Source organism: Dendrobates tinctorius, unplaced genomic scaffold (assembly GCF_039654945.1).
Source record: "Dendrobates tinctorius isolate UK_male_01 unplaced genomic scaffold, ASM3965494v1 ptg000097l, whole genome shotgun sequence".
In the NCBI taxonomy this organism is placed as follows: Eukaryota; Metazoa; Chordata; class Amphibia; order Anura; family Dendrobatidae; genus Dendrobates; species Dendrobates tinctorius.
The window spans coordinates 17,612,981-17,630,569 of record NW_027361765.1 but is presented as its reverse complement, the minus strand read 5'-3'; the positions used below and the strand labels follow the sequence as shown (position 1 = coordinate 17,630,569).

The 17,589-nt window shown below is 44.2% G+C and overlaps 1 protein-coding gene across 3 annotated transcripts in view; it reads left to right on the top strand.

The window, feature by feature from the left end:
• Positions 1–15,026, top strand: part of LARP6 (La ribonucleoprotein 6, translational regulator) — a 62,211-nt gene extending 47,185 nt beyond the window's left edge. For all 3 annotated transcript variants that reach the window (XM_073586944.1, XM_073586945.1, XM_073586943.1), the window contains exons 2-3: positions 11,109–11,319; positions 13,458–15,026. In XM_073586944.1, coding sequence (XP_073443045.1) covers positions 11,109–11,319; positions 13,458–14,498 — 1,252 coding nt within the window. In that variant the 3' untranslated portion in view covers positions 14,499–15,026. The remainder of the gene's footprint in view (positions 1–11,108; positions 11,320–13,457) is intronic.
• The last annotated feature ends 2,563 nt before the right edge of the window (positions 15,027–17,589 follow it).

Below are 17,589 nucleotides of genomic sequence, written 5' to 3'. Positions count from 1 at the left end.
CTATAGTATAATAGACGTCACATGGATTTGTTACTTTATATTACGCTGCCTTTCTCCACTTTTGCTTGCTATGCAGGGTATATACTGCTCATTACTGGCTGTGGTTATAGTTTTCCTTTGTACAGTGGAAACATTGAGAAATGGGGAAGGTGGGGGCTGTGTAGTCTATAATAAGTGTCTCAATGTTTATTACATTAATTCCTGGCACTGGCTGCCAGATCACATGTAGACTACCTGGGAATCAACAGCTTGTGACTTTGTACTGCTAGCAGATGCCAGTGTTCTGTGCCAGAATGACTTGTATGTAAGTGATCTTCAGTCCATGTCTGTATCCCAATTGTCAAAGGTTATGGGGCCCTCAAATGAGTACACCATTAGACACTGGCCAAGACCAGTATCCCATGTGAGTACTATGCCAGTCTGACCATGACACTAGCTAAGACTGGTGCCTCATGTGAGTACTGTGCCAGTCTGACCAGGAGACACTGGCTAAGACTGGTGCCTCATGTGAGTACTGTGCCAGTCTGACCAGGAGACACTGGCCAAGAGCAGTGCCTCATGTGAGTACTGTGCCAGTCTGACCATGACACTGGCTAAGACTGGTGCCTCATGTGAGTACTGTGCCAGTCTGACCATGACACTGGCTAAGACTGGTGCCTCATGTGAGTACTGTGCCAGTCTGACCATGACACTGGCTAAGACTGGTGCCTCATGTGAGTACTGTGCCAGTCTGACCATGACAGACTGGTGCCCCATGTGAGTACTGTGCCAGTCTATGAAAGTATTGAAAAGTGCACAAGTCTAAATATCATCTCTATATATAAAAATGAATGTGTATCACCAATCAATCACGAAGCATCTCTCATTTCACCAGAGCTGGTTAAAAGAAGTTGAGCTGTGATTGGTTATGACGAACAGTTTTCCCACTTGACAACACCTCAGCAGACACTGACATGGTGGGAGAAATATAGCATCCCTGGAAACATAAGCTCCCAGCCATTGTCTGCCCCTCTGGAAGGAGCAGAGATCACATGACAAATGAATCCCCCCCTCCTGTGCCTATATCCCCATCACACATCCTCCATCCCGTAGGCACATCTTCCCTCTTAAAGGGATCATTGGTATGGAAGTCAGAGCAAATCCATCCAGCGCTTTGGTTTTGACCCCAGACCTCTCTTAAAGGGATCCCCGGTATGGAAGTAAGAACCGTTCCACTCAGCTCTGTGGTTCTGACCCCAGGTTCTCTTAAAGGGATCATTGGTATGGAATTTTGGTGCAAATCCACTCTGTGCTTTGGTACTGACCCCAGGCCCCCCTTAAAGGGATCTCTGGTTTGGAAGTCATGGCAAATCCATCCAGCGCTTTAATTCTGACCCCAGGTCTCTATTAAAGGGATCCCCAGTATGGAAGTCAGGGCAGTTGCCTTCAAATGCTCTGGTTCTGATCCCAGGCTCTCTTAAAGGATCCCCGGTATAGAAGTTAGGGCAAATCCACTCAGCGCTCTGGTTCTGACCCAAGTCCCCTCTTAAAGGGATCCTCGGTATGGAAGTGAGGGAAAATTCACTCTGCGGTTTGGTACTGACCCCAGGTCGCGCTTAAAGGGATCTCCGGTATGGAAGTTGGGGTAAATGCCTCAGCTCTCTGATTCTCACTCCAGGCTTCTATTAAAGGGATCATTGGTATGGATGTCAGGGCAAATCCACTCAGCGCTCTGGTTCTGACGCCAGGCCTCTCTTAAAGGGATCCCCAGTATGGACGTTACGACCGTTCCACTCAGCGCTCTGGTTCTGACTCCAGGCTGAGGGGATGATGTGGGATATTAGTGGTAGTTGTCCGGTGGCTCTGGCTGATGGAATGATGTGGGATATTATAGTGAATGTGGCTATGCGGAATGGGCGGGGCTCTACACAGCATATATATATATATATAAATTATTTTTTTTCCAATCATTATAATTTGTTATAGCTAACCTTAGTTACTATGCCCGGGCAGCGCTGGGCTCTTCAGCTAGTATGCTATATTTGTGTGTATATATATGCGCGCGCCACTCTGTCTGAAGCCTTAATAGACTGCACAAGCATGACACACCTGCGCAGTCTGGACCCCACAGAGTTACGCATCCGGGGATGAGGATTGTGGCTCAGGAGATCGCGGTATGCATAAGCACTGAACGCTTACCGTGATCTCCACCACAACAATTTACCTATCCGGTATTGCCACGGGGTCTCTTTGGGCCGGAGGCCGGGACATGAATTCTCCGTCGGAAATGGTGCCATTTTGTTGGTGGGCGGAAATTATTGAAATAAGGCCGTGATGTCAGGAGAGGGCAGCGCCATTTTTGTGGATGCATCAGCGGAGCAATCCAGCCACTTTCTAATGAACAGATATAGAAAATACGTCAGCGCAGCAATCCAACCACTTTTAGTGAATAAATATATAAAATACGTCATCAGAGCAAGGCGCAGGATGGGAGCAGCACATGACAGCATGGGGGCGGGGCGCAGGATGGGAGCACCACGTGACAGGATTGGGGCGCAGGATGGGAGCACCACGTGACAGGATTGGGACGCAGGATGGGAGCACATGACAGGATGAGGGCATACGAAGAGAGTAGCACATGACAAGATGGAGGCGCACAAAACAGGATGAGGGCGCAGGATGGGGGCTGCACATGACAGGAAGGGGGCGCAGGATGGGAGCAGCATGTGACAGGATGGGGGCGCAATATGGTAGTAGCACATACCAGGAAGGAGACCATATACCAATATAAATGCTCACCACCCGGGCATAGAACGGGTTCAATAGCTAGTATGTGTGTGTATGTATATATGTGTGTGTGTGTGTGTGTATATATATATATATATATATATATATATCTCTCTCACAAAACTCAAGATAAAAAGCGGACGGCACCGCTGTTACCGTGTGACTTCAAATGATGTGCGGCATACAGAAGCCCAGCAGCTGGGAATCTCGGGTGCCAGACCTGGAAACAGTCAATCCTGGGAATCCATGCAAAGAGAAGAGGTCGCACTCGTCGAGATAGAAGTTTCACTGATTTATTGACATATTATGAACATGTCAAGTCGGGGGAGAGACATAAGGAGTGTTAGAAAGGCGCGAAACGGCCGTTGTCAGCCTTTCTAGCACTCCTTATGTCACTCCCCCGACTTGACATGTTCATGATATGTCAATAAATCAGTGAAACTTCTATCTCGACGAGTGCGACCTCTTCTCTTTGCATGGATATATATATATATATTACACACACACTATTACTGACCTCCTCTCCTCCACACTTATTCGCTCCTCACTCAACCGCCTCCAAGACTTCTTCTGAATAGCCCCCATCCTCTGGAATTCCCTGCCCCAACACGTCCGGCTATCAACCACACTCGGATCCTTCAGACAGAACCTGAACACCCATCTCTTCAGGAAAGCCTACAGCCTGCAATGATCCCTGCTGCCTCCTCACCACTACTGGAGCTACCGCCTCACCATCACTGGAGCTGCTGCAACCCCCCAACCTACTGTCTCCTTCGCCACCATCCTGTAGCATGTAAGCCTGAAAGGGCAGGGTCCTCTCTCCCCTCTGTATCAGTCTGTGATTGTTAGTTTACTGTAAGTGATACCTGTAATTTGTATGTTACCTTCTCATGTACAGCACCATGGAACCAATGGTGCTTTATAAATAATGGCTTCAGCATGGTCTTGTTTTTCCCATAAAAACACTTTGGAAAACTCTACTAAAGCCAATAGAAGTTAAATGTTGCTTGTGAGGAGAAAAAAAGCTAGGATTTAAGGAAACTGCCATTCTGGCCAAATGCCATATTTTTGTGGTTTTTTTGGCATAGTGTTCAGGAAAAGTAAATGCATTGATGTATCTGTCCCCCACATGTCCAGAAAACTTAAGATTAAGGGAGTCTGTCACAACCAAAACTTAAACTAAACCATTTAGATATTCATATAGGGGACTTGGGCCACTAAAAAAAATCACTTTTTGTTTTGTATAACGTTTTTATATATGTAAATGAGTGGCTGTGGTGCATCCTTGACGTGGGCACTCTGTTTGCCACACCAATTAGTCCTCAGCACCTCTCCTGGTGACTGACGATGCTCACTTTACACCACTGCCTGATCTAAATCCCCAGCTCTGCAGTCAGTATGTGCAGGTGCGTTCTCGCCCCTCTCCTGCACCCTCAGCTGCGCGGTCCCATGTGCATCGAGCAGCCGCCACACACAGGAGAGACTCTGCATGGGCTGGTTGTGTGAATGCAGTGTTCGTGTCTTTTCCTCTCTCCTGTTGGCATCGGCTGCCTGCTGCTGTGGATCCTCTGGTGAGGAGCTGACACACAGGAGAGGGATATGAAGGCACCCGCACAGACTGAGACTGTATATATTTTCGGGCCCTGCAGGGTTGGGTCTTTACATCAGGCAGCCCTCCAAACTGAGCACTGTCAGTCATTAAGGGGATGTGCGGAGCATGGTCATTGAAGTGACAGCTTGGTGCCCTGAGGACCCCTCATTTAAATATCTAATCATTTTTTTTTTTCCTTTTAAATGAAATTAAACTCTACATTACAAGTTTGATTTTTTATAGGGGAAAAGTTCCCTATATGAATGTCTAGTCGACATATGGTTGTGTATGGGGTTTCATTAAATACTTTATGACCATAAGCAGGTTTTGCTTGTTTTTTCATGCTGCTTTTTGTGCTTTTATTTGCTGCAGTTTTGTCATCCTACATGTCTCTTGTGCATGCAGATAGTTTAGAACGCGGCAAAACCTTGATACCTGTGTTTTTTCACCGCCCAACGCTAAGTGACATGCTCTATTCTGCAAAAACCCAAGCAAAGCACAAAATACTCAGCACAATAAACAAGCATGTGTGCGAGATTTCTGAAGTCTCAGACTTTGCTGCTACTGTAAAACGCAGCTGAAAATTTGCATAAAACACAGCAAGAACACCACGTGTGAATGTACCCTGATGGTTTCAATTGCAAAAAAATACTTTGCAAAAACAGCTAGACCGCCAGTGAAGTTGATTTAGGGATAGACTACCAGCACCTTCCTGAGGCTGCTTTCCCTAGGAAAACCTCATCTGGTGTTTCGGATGCCGTGTGCATGGACCCCCCTGGGCGACATCTAGTTTTGTGACCATTACTGTTCACCTAGGGGCTATATCCCAGCTTTAGGGTATGTGCACACGCTGCGGATTCCGCTGCGTTTCCGCAGCGGTTTTGGCCGCTGCGGACCCGCAGCAGTTTTAGCTGCGGTGTACAGTACCATTCAAATGAATGGTAAAAAAAATAACGCTGTGTAGACGGTGCGGAAAAATCCGCGCGGATTTGCTGCGGTTTTGAAACCGCAGAAAGAATTGACATGTCGATTCTTTCTGCGGAATCCGCAGCGGGTTCCTATCTCCACCATTGTGGAGATGGTGAATCCGCAGAACCAAACCGCAGATAATCCGCAGGTCTTTTGACCTGCGGTTTATCTGCGTTTTTTGCAAAATCCGTGCGGATTAATCCGCAGCGGATTCCGCAGCGTCTGCACACACCCTTAAAGTGGTCAGACAGGAGTATTTGAAAGGCTTGGAAAAGCTTCTATTCCCTGTGGGAGTGATGACTACCACTTTGGTTGTTGGGCCAGCGGTTCTAGTAAGGGGCCTCCACACTGCACTGCCATCGGGTCAGCCTTCATGGCAGTGCAGGGGCTGTACGGCATCTTTATACTCTGCACAGCAATACTTTGTATATCTCCATCTGATATGATGCCTATACATTTTGCTAAAAGCTGAGCCTGCTGGGTTGTAGGCTGGGCTGACTGTCGCTCCCCAACAGTTGTGAAATAACTTTTTTTTTTTTTTTTTTTTTTTTTAAGGCCTAAAAGCCACTGCTGGAGCAGCGTTATATCAGTATTCTCCTTTCTTCCCATTGAAAATGCATTAACCCTTGGCCAAGTCAGAGGTCATAAGTATGGAGGGTTTGGGAAAGATGGTGGTTGGCAGAATAAGGATATTTTGCAGGTCTGGCTTACAATCTAATGTGTATATTGGGCAGGGGACTCCAGATTCTCCTCTATCAGCTATTGAGTTGGGGGGGATCTTTAGGAGAGGCAGCACTCACCGTAGTGATCGTGGTTCTTTGTCGTTGTCTCCACTTCTCCCCGCCACTGTTTTAATCTGCTTTGAACAAAGAATCCCAATCAGTATGGTGATTGTGGCCTCTGCTTTTATATTGGACATTCACATTGCACTTCCTATCTGGCAAGCACCCAGAGGAGTCCTTCCACCAGACTCCTGTGGAGATGTGAAGCAAGGTACATTGTGACTGGCAGCTTGGTGCTGGGTTCTGCTCTTCTCTTCACCACTGATGATTCAGCGATATCTTTAGGATAGGTCATAAATGTCTGAAGGGTCAGGATCCTACACCCCGCACCACCGCCAATCGGCTGTCATCGGTGTGTGAGGCAGTGGCAGTGCTGCTGCCTCTACTCACGGTGGCCGCCACAGGGCACTACACAACTGCCTCCTATAGATTTGAATAGGATGCGAATGTGCTGTACCAAGCCTCGGCCACTGTCAGACGGAGCGGCACCGCAAGTGAGTATTTCAAGCTGCTGCGCAGATAACAGCTGATCGGCAGGCTTGTTGGGTGTAGGACCCACAAATGATCAGACATTGATGACCTCCTAAGGATAGGTAATCAATGCTGAAGTAGTGGACAACCTCTTTAAATCGTGTCTGGTAGGCTCATTAAAAGTGCGGCTGCAAGGAGAAAATGAAACGTTATTCTCCCTGCAGTCGCTTGCTTTCAGTCATCGTGGAGTTGCAGAGAGCGGTTAGTCACCGCTCCCTGTACGGCGAGTGCACGGCAATCCTGCACATTGGTTGGCAGCCTGCTGTGCACACACACCCTGCAATGTGCCATTCACTGTACAGTGCCGCTGCCACAATGGGGCAACCTGACACGATGTAGCTTCCGATTACCCCTCTATCTGCAGGTAAATGGCACTTATAACGGTGACAAGTTAGCTGTAAATGTTCTTGGCTTTAGTGCGGATTTTAGAACTGAGCAAATAGTTAATCTGAGTGCAGGGCAGCTCTCCATGTGCATTTTGTCCTTACATCCCCCACATTCCATATCTATGCATGCAATTCATGGAAACAAACACTGCTGTGGATACAGATCCTGGCGGCCTGAGATGACGTAGAATCAGTAACTTAAAGAAACATTTAACATTTCTGAATTTTTTTAAAGTCACGATTTCAAGGGTTTTATCCTCTATTGCAGATGTACATAATGGAAGGAAGCCTAGATTTAGTTTCTGGTTCCTAGGGGGATTTCCCTGTACTAGAAACTGTAAGGTTGGCATGCCCTGTGCGGCGTATATATTGTGATGGAGATGGGAACTACAAATGAAAAAGGACATGCAGACTTTCCATAGTTTTGCATTGTGGTTATAGGCCGTAAGGTTGTTTTTTGATGACACATTCCACTTAAACAACATTTAAAAAATATTACATTTTTTTAACATTATTTCCCATATCTCAATCTGTATTTAATAAAAGGTGTAATCTTGCAATATTCACACTGGCCTCTGTGGTTATGCAAGACTCATCCTTGTCATTTCATGAAGACTTTTCAGCAGGCTCCTTATCAGAGGCAGGATTACAATGACCGGTAATGCCTCCATACAGAGCTGGTAACACAGGATTCACCAGTCACTATAGTTGTCAGAGCTGACCCTGGTTTCCCTCCACCTTTGCACACGCTCATTAGATGCTTCAATACAAAAGATGGTGTCTGAGTGTCTTGTGCTGCCTAAATATGCTAAATTAACACCAGTGGCCTGTTAAAAAAAAAATTATACAGATTGTGATATGGAAAATAACATTGCAAAAAAGTAACAAAAATATATATTTGAAACAGAAATCACTATAACAGAGCTCACCCCAAGCCCGTCTTCAAACGTGTTACAATGTAGTGCTACTTTCTAGTGATTGGTATGGGTCCTCGTATTGGCGTCTCCTGTGATAAGACATTTATCACCATTCTTGTGGATTGGTGATGAATCTTGTGTGAAAACTTCTTTAAAATCGATCACCACTAACCCCATTGCTCCAAGGCGAGGCCAGCGCAGTCTATCAGAAGGAAGGGACGCAGTACTCTGATGAACACTTTCGCCCATTCCGCTCTGCAATCGGTGGGGATTTCAGCAATTTGATCTCCTGCTCAAATTTTCAGAAGATGTTTGAAGTGACATTTACATGTTGATTGTTCTATGATGTTTTTTTCATCAATGGTTGGGTGATGTTGTAGTTTAGGTTGTATAATATTGGTTTCTAAATTTCTACTACTACTTATAAGCTGGGATGCCATGCTCTCACTCCCAAATAATGGCCCCATTATCCCTGTATGAGAGGTAATGCAGGAAGCAGGCAATGTGGACCGTGCACAATGTTTTCAAAGGATTTCACAGAAATTGAAGAACATTGTGTTACAGGAATGTGAGACCCAAGTGTTCGGGGAAGGAGACCTAATCCTTGTGGCAGACAAGTCGTAACATGGAATGTGCATTGTAAGAGCTGCGTTATACAAATGATCATATAGTCATAGATTCTTTTCATGCCTTTAGCACAGCCTCGGTCACATTAAAGTCCTGTTTTTATGTTGAGCGTATTTTTTTTTTCGCTTAGTCTGAATCCGAAACAAAGATTTACTACTACAAACACTTTTTACTATGAAATGCACTGACCGGGTTCTGTAATGTAATCTCACCAGCTTGTAAGGCTGGGAAGAACATCAGATCCCATTGTTGCCTTGTGTAAACTCCCACCACACTGCAGGATTTGTCTATTAAAGGTATATTCCAGACGCCAACCATTATAACGGAACTGGAGATAAATGTTTAGTCAGTGGGGGCCCAATAGTTTAATAAAATGGGGACCTCAGTCTCCTGTAATTCTCCACTAGCATATCCTACAAGCAGAGGAGTTGTGTGGAGTAGACACTTTGCAGGGTAGCAGCCCTGTTAAAATTCCAGAGACCCAATGTAAAATACTTCTTATATGCTAAAGACAAAGCAGGGTATGCTTCATTTGAAAACCAGCTAGTAGAATCTAAGTGTAGGCACCCAACTTTCCTGTGTTCCTGCACGCGCCTGTTCATACTTGAAAAAGGAATGATTCAAGTGACGGCTTTACAAGATGGAATTGTAGTGAAGCAGATTTTAGATCAATATCCTATATTATGTCATTCTAAAGGGTTACTCCCAAAATCACACGTTATCCCTGATCAATAGGATAGGGGATAATTTGCTAAATGATGGGGGTTTGACTGCTGGGACACCCAGAAATCCTGAGAATGGGGCTTTGGACACATAGAACAGGCTCTAAAGTCCCTTCTTGAATAGTGGAGTGGAGGCACACACGCTTAACCTCAGCTATATTAATTTTCAATGGGACTGCTGGAAATTGCAGAGTACAGCTCTTTGCTTTCTCTGCCAGTCCCATAGACAATGAATGGAGCAGAGGTCGAATATGTGCTCCCTCCACTCCATTAAAGGGGTTTTCCAGGCTTTTCACATAATCTCAGTACATATCTGGGCTGCAGAATTATGACAATAAGTAATTTACTTTCTGTCACTAGTTTGCACGGTTTTCTAGATATTCTGAACAGAACGTCTAAGGGGGGGGGGGTGTTATGGCATTGAAATGAGAACTGGTCGTAACCTCCTACTCTACTCCAAACATGCCCTCTATAGCAACAACCCCACCCTCCATAGCTACAGGCCCTCCCTGACCACATGAATCAGCCCTCATCACACAGTAACAAATCCTCCCCCCTCTAGCAGCCTCACTGCAGAGAGCAGACCACCCAGCTGCTCCTCCCCCAGACACATGCTGAACAGTGATCTATGGAAAGTAAAACTAGTGAGGAGCGAAAATCGCTGTATTCTGGGCCACTCCATGATTACAATACATAACTCATTATCAGTAATTCCTTCCCTCACTGTCCCAGGCTGCTGGCAGCAATGAGAATAGACTGTGTGATGGCCAGTGATGGGGGTCTGCAGCTTCTAATCTGCACAGGGGATGACAGTCACTGATGTAATCTGTTGTGTGACAGCCTCTGCTGTGTGAATGAGACAGCTCTGTCACTGATGTCTTCCCACAGCGGCAGATTTGGTGCAGTGTATATGTGAGCACTGTGTCTCTAATAACACAAATACTGATGGGAGCAGCCTGTCCCAGAATACAGGACGATTTCCCTCCTCCTCACTAGTTTCACTTTCCATAGATCACTATTCAGCGTGTGTCTGGGGGACGAGCAGCTGGGTGGTCTGCTCTGCACTGAGGCTGCTAGAGGGGGAGGATTTGTTACTGTGTGATGAGGGCTTCTTCATGTGGACGGGGAGGGCCTGTAGCTATGGAGGGTGGGGTTGTTGCTATAGAAGGCATGTTTGGAGTAGAGTAGGAGGTTACGACTAGTTCTCATTTCAATGCCATAACACCCCCCCCCCCTTGGACGTTCTGTTCAGAATATCAAGAAAACCGTCCAAACTAGTGACAGAAAATTACTTATAGTCATAATTCTGGAGCCCAGATATGTACTGAGATTATGTGAAAAGCCCGGACAACCCCTTTAAGTACTGGGCTGTAGGCGTTCCAGATCTCCAATCTCTGGATTGCTGGAGATCCCATTTGTTTTCCCCCCATGCAATCAGCAAGGTATCTACCATGACATTAGATGACAACATGCTCCTCAGACTTTGGCGGTATAGCCTTACTAGCAGATGTGTATTAGGTGCTCAGCCAGTGTTAATGCAGCCGATTTCAGAGGGAAAAAGGGATTGGGCATGTAAAATTATGGTCTGTTTCAGTTTTTCAATTCCTCCAGTGGAAGCCTTTGATATAAGCCACTGCATACAGTGCCTATATTAGCGATTGGCTGCCATACTGCAAGTCTTTGTGTAAATTATGGTTATAGGCAGTTTTTTTTATTCTTGCTTACATGGATGCCCTAATTTACAGATCTGTGTCTGAGAAATGTGATCTATCTTCTATACCTGTTTTATGGAATTTTATGCTCTTCATGTTTTGCAGTGGAGCAGCCACAAGTGGGGGAGAGAATGACGGAGATGAGCTGGACCAGGACTGGAAGCCCCCAGACCCAGAGCTTATCCAGAAGCTTGTTGTACAAATAGAGTACTACCTCTCTGATGAGAATTTGGAGAAAGATGCCTTTCTGTTGAAACATGTGCGAAGAAACAAGATGGGATTTGTCAGTGTGAAACTACTTACCTCTTTTAAAAAGGTATTTTAAAAATGGAGTTTGACATTATTAGATGTCTGTCCTAAATGTAGTAAAGCATTGCCTGAGGTTTGACTTTTAAAACTTATGGGGTTGATCACTACTCTGACATCCTTCTTCTCAAGCCCCATGTTTCCCTCTTGTAAAGTAACCCCTATAGTCCCCTCTATTCTAGTGGTGTCGGCACTGGCTCTCCCATGGATCACATGACATTATTGTGTCATGCGATCCCTGCAGCCAATCTGTGCCATTTCTCTTCCTTCCTGCAGACAATGCCCCAGGTGTCTTTCAAGAAGTATATAGATACAAAAGTTCTAATATCCACTTTTTCCGTTGTACAGTACTTTAGATTTTATTTGCACATGTCAAGTGACAAAATTGTCCTGGTTACCAGAAGCGCAAAATGTTGAACACCCTGACTGTGAAAGGGTTTAGTAATGTTCTGCACATTCGCCCTTGAGTAGTAGTGCAGTAGCAGCAGCCACTGATTTTAGATCCATCTAGTTTTTTCCTCCATTATGTTTGTGTAATACCAGGATTGCTTTATAAACTAAAAAATTAATGCAAGGGATAAATGTACAATATGTCAGCCAAACAAACGTGTTGGATGTGATTTAGTCAGTTGCCTAACACAGCTGGTCTTAAATTTAGCAACCAATAGCTTTCATTTATTAACCCCTTACTGCCACTGGATGTTATAGTACGTCCAATGGCAGTACCCCCGCTTTGATGAGGGCTCTGGAGGTGAGTCTGCATCAAAGCCGGGACATGTCAGCTGTTTTTAACAGCTGACATGTGCCCGCAATAGGCGCGAGTGAAATCACGATCCACTCGCGCCTATTAACTAGTTAAATGCCGCTGTCCAACGCTGACAGCGGCATTTAACACGCGCCATTGGCCTAGAAATACACACTCCGCTGACCCCCCCCCCGTCACGTGATCGGGGGTCATCAGTGAGTCAGCATAACAACCAGAGATCTCCTTGAGACCTCTATGGTTGATGCCGGAGATTGCTATGAGTGCCACCCTGTGGTCGGCGCTCATAGCAATGCAGTAATTCAGCTACATAGATGTGATGATCAGATCGCCTATATGTAGCAGAGCCGATCGAGCTGTGGCATCTTTTAACTCCCATGGATGCTATTGAAGCATACCAAAAGTTAAAAAAAATATATAAAAAAATGGAAAAAAAAAGAAAAAACAAGTTTAAATCACCCCCCTTTTTTGCCCCCTTCAAAATAAAATAAAAAAATCACACATACACATATTGGGTATCGCCATGTTCAGAATCCCCCGATCTATCAATAAAAAAAGAATTAACCTGATCGCTAAATGGTGTAGCGAGAGAAAAAATCGAAACACCAGAATTAAGTTCTTTGGTCGCCGCGACATTGCATTAATTAAAATAACGGGAGATCAAAAGAATGTATCTGCACAATAGTATAATTAAAAACATCAGCTCGGCGCTCAAAAAATAAGCCTTCACCCAACCCGAGATCATGAAAAATGGAGACGCTACGAGTCTCGGAAAATGGCGCAATTTTTTTTTAGCAAACTTTGGAATTTTTTTTTCACCACTTAAATAAAACATAACCTAGACATGTTTGGTGTCTATAAACTTGTAATGACCTGGGGAATCATAATGGCAGCTCAGTTGTAGCATTTAGTGAACCTAGCAAAAAAGCCAAACAAAAAACAAGTGTGGGATTGCACATTTTTTGCAATTTCACCGCACTTGGAATTTTTTTCCCGTTTTCGAGTACACGACATGGTAAAACCAATGAAGTTGTTCAAAAGTACAACTCTTCTTGCAAAAAATAAGCTCTCACCTGGCCATATTGATGGAAAAATAAAGTTATGGCTCTGGGAAGGGGAGCAAAAAACGAAAACTCAAAACCAGTAAAAACTCCGGTCATTAAGGGGTTAAACTACCCCAGAAAAAATAATTGCATTGGAATTGGTTATGGATAACAAGGCTAGACTTTATCTTTGATTAATGAGACTAATTGTGTACAGAATTTATATATTTATATAGAAAAGTCAATGCTATGTATCGCCAACATGAGCAATTTTGCATAATTTCCAAGGCTCAGGATAATTTAAGATTAATACAACAAATTCTAATGTGGTGTTCTTTTCAGGTAAAGCATCTTACCCGTGACTGGAGGACCACTGCCTACGCTTTAAGGTATTCTGATATACTTGAATTAAATGAGGATAACAGGAAAGTGAGACGAAAAACTCCAGTTCCTGTCTTTCCTAGCGAAAACCTTCCCAGCAAAATGCTCTTGGTCTATGACCTTCACTTCATTCCTGAGCTACAGTGTCTGAATAAGGAGCAGGAGAATGGTGGGATGCAAGAAAAGATAATGGAACAGCTACTAAAGAGCTTTGGCACTTTTGGAAGCATCTCCTCGATCCGCATCCTGAAGCCTGGTAGAGATCTTCCATCGGATGTGAAGAAGTTCAGCAGTCGTTATAGTCAGGTTGGGACTAAGGACTGCGCAATAGTTGAATTTGAGGAGGTGGAGGCTGCCATAAAGGCACATGAAACCCTTAATACTGAAAGTGACACAGATGATGGTATAAAGGTGGTTCTAATAGGCATGAAGCCACCAAAGAAAAAGATTCAGAAAGACCGAAGCAAAGAAGAGGATGCAAAAAATCTTCGTAAGAGTAGATCTCTCAATAAGCGGGTGGAAGAGTTACAGTATATAGGAGATGAATCTACAGGGTATAGCACCTCAGAGCCTGATAGCAATCCCAACTCGCCAATGGTGGGGCGAAAGATTCAGTCATCCAATAAGCTGAGCCCATCTGCCTACCCAAATAATCACCTGAGTCCAAATGCTTCACCTAGAAATAGCCCTTGGAGTAGTCCTTGTGGTCAACGTAAAGGGCTCAAGCAGTCTCCTCTTGCTGACAGCATGAGCCCTGAAGTTTCGCGGAGGTCTACAGAGTACTCCTCAGACAGCAGCATCACACCATCCAGTAGCCCTTGGGTTCAGAGAAGAAGACAAGCCCAAACTGTTACACAGGAAAAAAGCCCAGCATGTAGTCCAATGCTTGGGAGGAAGATACAGAATGCAGATGGACTGCCACCCGGGGTCCTAAGGCTGCCAAGGGGTCCTGATGGTACGAAAGGCTTCCATAATGGAACAGAAAGGAATAAACTTGTGTAGAGTCTATGAATTCCATGCAACCTTATGGGACTTGCAATTCTACCTGTCACCACCAGCCATTAGTACTGAAGTCTCATGTATGCAAGACCGTGCATGTGGATCCTCCAGTATTCCAGGGCTGGACAAAGCTTCTACCTGGGAAGAAATGGATTTGTAGAAAGACTGATAAAAAGTCTGTATTTATTATTTTTTTATCTGATTTTTCATGGGTACGCATACTTTGTACAGTGGCAGCAGTTGTGCTGTATTATATTTTTCTTTTCTTTTTTTTTTTGTTAAACCCTTTTAATTTCTATGTCAGTCTTACTGGGTATCTGAAGCAATTGCTATTCATTGATGCTTATCTAAATATTAAGGCCAGGAACGCAACAGGTTGCATAATCTCCAAAGCCTATTGGCAGCTCTTACTAGTTTATCCAATAGGATGTTGTCAGTCTCTCTGCGAAGCTCATTGTACACTTCCAAAGACAGACGTGTATAAAGAATGTATATTTTCCGTGCTGTGAATTAAATGAACTTCCACAAGCATTGAAGCATCTTGTCTTTGACTTCTTGCTAAAAAAGGAACCAAGTGTTAAATATTTGGTCAGGAAGTCCTGAAATGTTGCGGATGGGTCAGGCCTACAATACGGTTACTTACCGGATATGGGATAAGTACTGTATAGATCTAATGCTGCGCAACAGCCACTCCTCATTCTAGGCTTGGCAGCATGGTTTGTCACATCTTTATCACATGACTATTTCCTAAGGAAGGAGACTTTCAAAGCATCATGTATCTCAGTACATTTTCAATAGCTGTGAAGCTACATCGTAACAAATGGGTATAGTAGCCGATATGTTGCACTCATAGCAGAAGTAAGAAAAAAAAGGTAATATCAGATGTACTTAAAGGGGTTGTCGGCTCTAAAACTACAAGTCTGTAGTCACTGACTCCAGATCTGTGAATTCTCACATTGCACCCACTGTGAGAATTCTCCTGTGGCGGCATTGTGTGGTGATGTGACTGCGATTTGCATACTTTGTGACATTCAGACTAGACTGTATCCGGTCTCGCGTAATACACTTGCATTGAGCGAGGCCTGATACAATCTAGTTGGCACGTGACCACATGTATGCAAATCGTGTACATAGTGACTACAGGCTTGCACTTTTAGACCAGACAACCCCTTTAAGTGTCCTAGAATTGCATGGATGACAACCTATACAAGATCCTGTTGACTTACCCAGGTTACAGCATGAAAACTTTTAAAGGAGTTGTCCATTTTATCTTTACTTTTACAGATGTGTTGAGGAGTTTTTGTGCCACTTAATTTATAAGTATGACCGATTCCTCTCCTGCACTTGTTAGTGTTACCCTCCTCAAAGACTGCACAGAGCTCCTGTTCTCAAAATATCTGCTGGTGGAGGAGCATGTGACCAGACCTGTCCAGCTGCCTCCAATAGAAAATCAGCCTTACCATGTAAAGTGTTTTTCTATTGGAGGAGGCTGATCTAGAGGTCTGGTCACATGACTCTCCATCAGCCGTTATTTTGCAGCTTTGCCATCGGAGACTGTACTCACAAGAGTTAGAGGAGAACCTGGAATGCTAAAAAAAAAACCTAAAGGTGATGGCCAACCCTCTAAGACTTTGCCTATTACTAAAAGGTGATTTCAAAACTAGCATCGTGTTGTCTCTAGACATCTGATTGTTGCTTACACTATTTAATAACCATACACATTCACTTTTTTTAAATCATTTAATCATATTACAAACATAATGTTAACTATAGTGTAAGATTGCCATATCTTGGTCCTTTCTGGGCCCAATGATTGGTGACAATATATTAGATACATAGACCTGATTCTTCTGGACACTTATTTATACTTGGACATTCTGGAACCGGGAAAAGTTTGTGGACAGTGTTTGTTGCTGAAATTGCATTTAAGGTTATGGCTACACTTCCAGGAATCCATGGAAAGACTTAATATGCTACAGATGTCAAGCGCAGATCAATTTCTGTATAGAATTTATCCAGTGTATGGAGGACGCTCTTGAGATCTTACTTTGCTGCTACTGTAATCTGTAAATATGAATATAATCTTGCAAAAAAGAGGAATAAGGCTGGTTTCACACTAGCGTTTTTAGCGCTGCGCTTTGTGCGCGTCCATGCGCATGCGTCCTGCGCCTCTATCTTTAACATGGGGGCGCATGGTCTAGCGTATGCACACGCGTTCATATGCGTTTTCATGTGCATGCGTCTTTTGTAGTGTGCGCCTAGGCGCGCCAGACGCAACCTGTTGCATTTTTGGTCCGTTTGACCTGTCTAAAAAAAAAAAAAAAAAAACGCTTGCGCAAAGAAACACATTACAGTCTATGGGAACGCAGGCATGCGCATGGAGATCTGCAGAGTAGACTCTTGTCTCTGCTGCATAGTTTCACCCATAGCCATTGATTAGATGCAGTAAATTTGCATGGTTCACTAAACACATAACACGTGGATTTAATGATGTGATTAGGACGCAGCATTTTGGAAGCAGTGAAGATACGCTCCATCCAAAACACTATTTCCTGATCGTGGGTACATAGCCTTTAGACCTCAGTCCAGAGCCTCTCACCTAGCCAAGTCCGAGTTCACACTTTGCACGGACAAGGGGCAATACTCTGAAACGCCATGTTTGCAAATTGAGATTTTGATTTGGCTTTTATCATGTCATATTGCAAGGCTCGTTAAAGGGTCGATAGTGACTCGGATTGCTGCTTCCAACAGGTGGCGCTATAAAGTTTGGCCTCTTTCTCTCTGAAGAATCAATTTGCATATTGCAAAACGCTATAATCTGGGCACCATAAGATTTCCACACTCACAGGATATTCTATTGCAATGGAGATGGTTTGATGCATGCATTGTGGAATAGGATGGGGGTTACATGGTTGACCCCCAGCAGGCCAGAGTTGTATTGCTGATCTGTTCCACAACATGACTACATACAGTTAGCATATGCAATGTGACCACATTTATGTTGTGGTACAAAAGTAATGGAAATCAGTCCATTCTATTACTTAAAATGCACTTTTCCAGAGCAGCTGCTCTCCATTAATAATTTATATAGCGC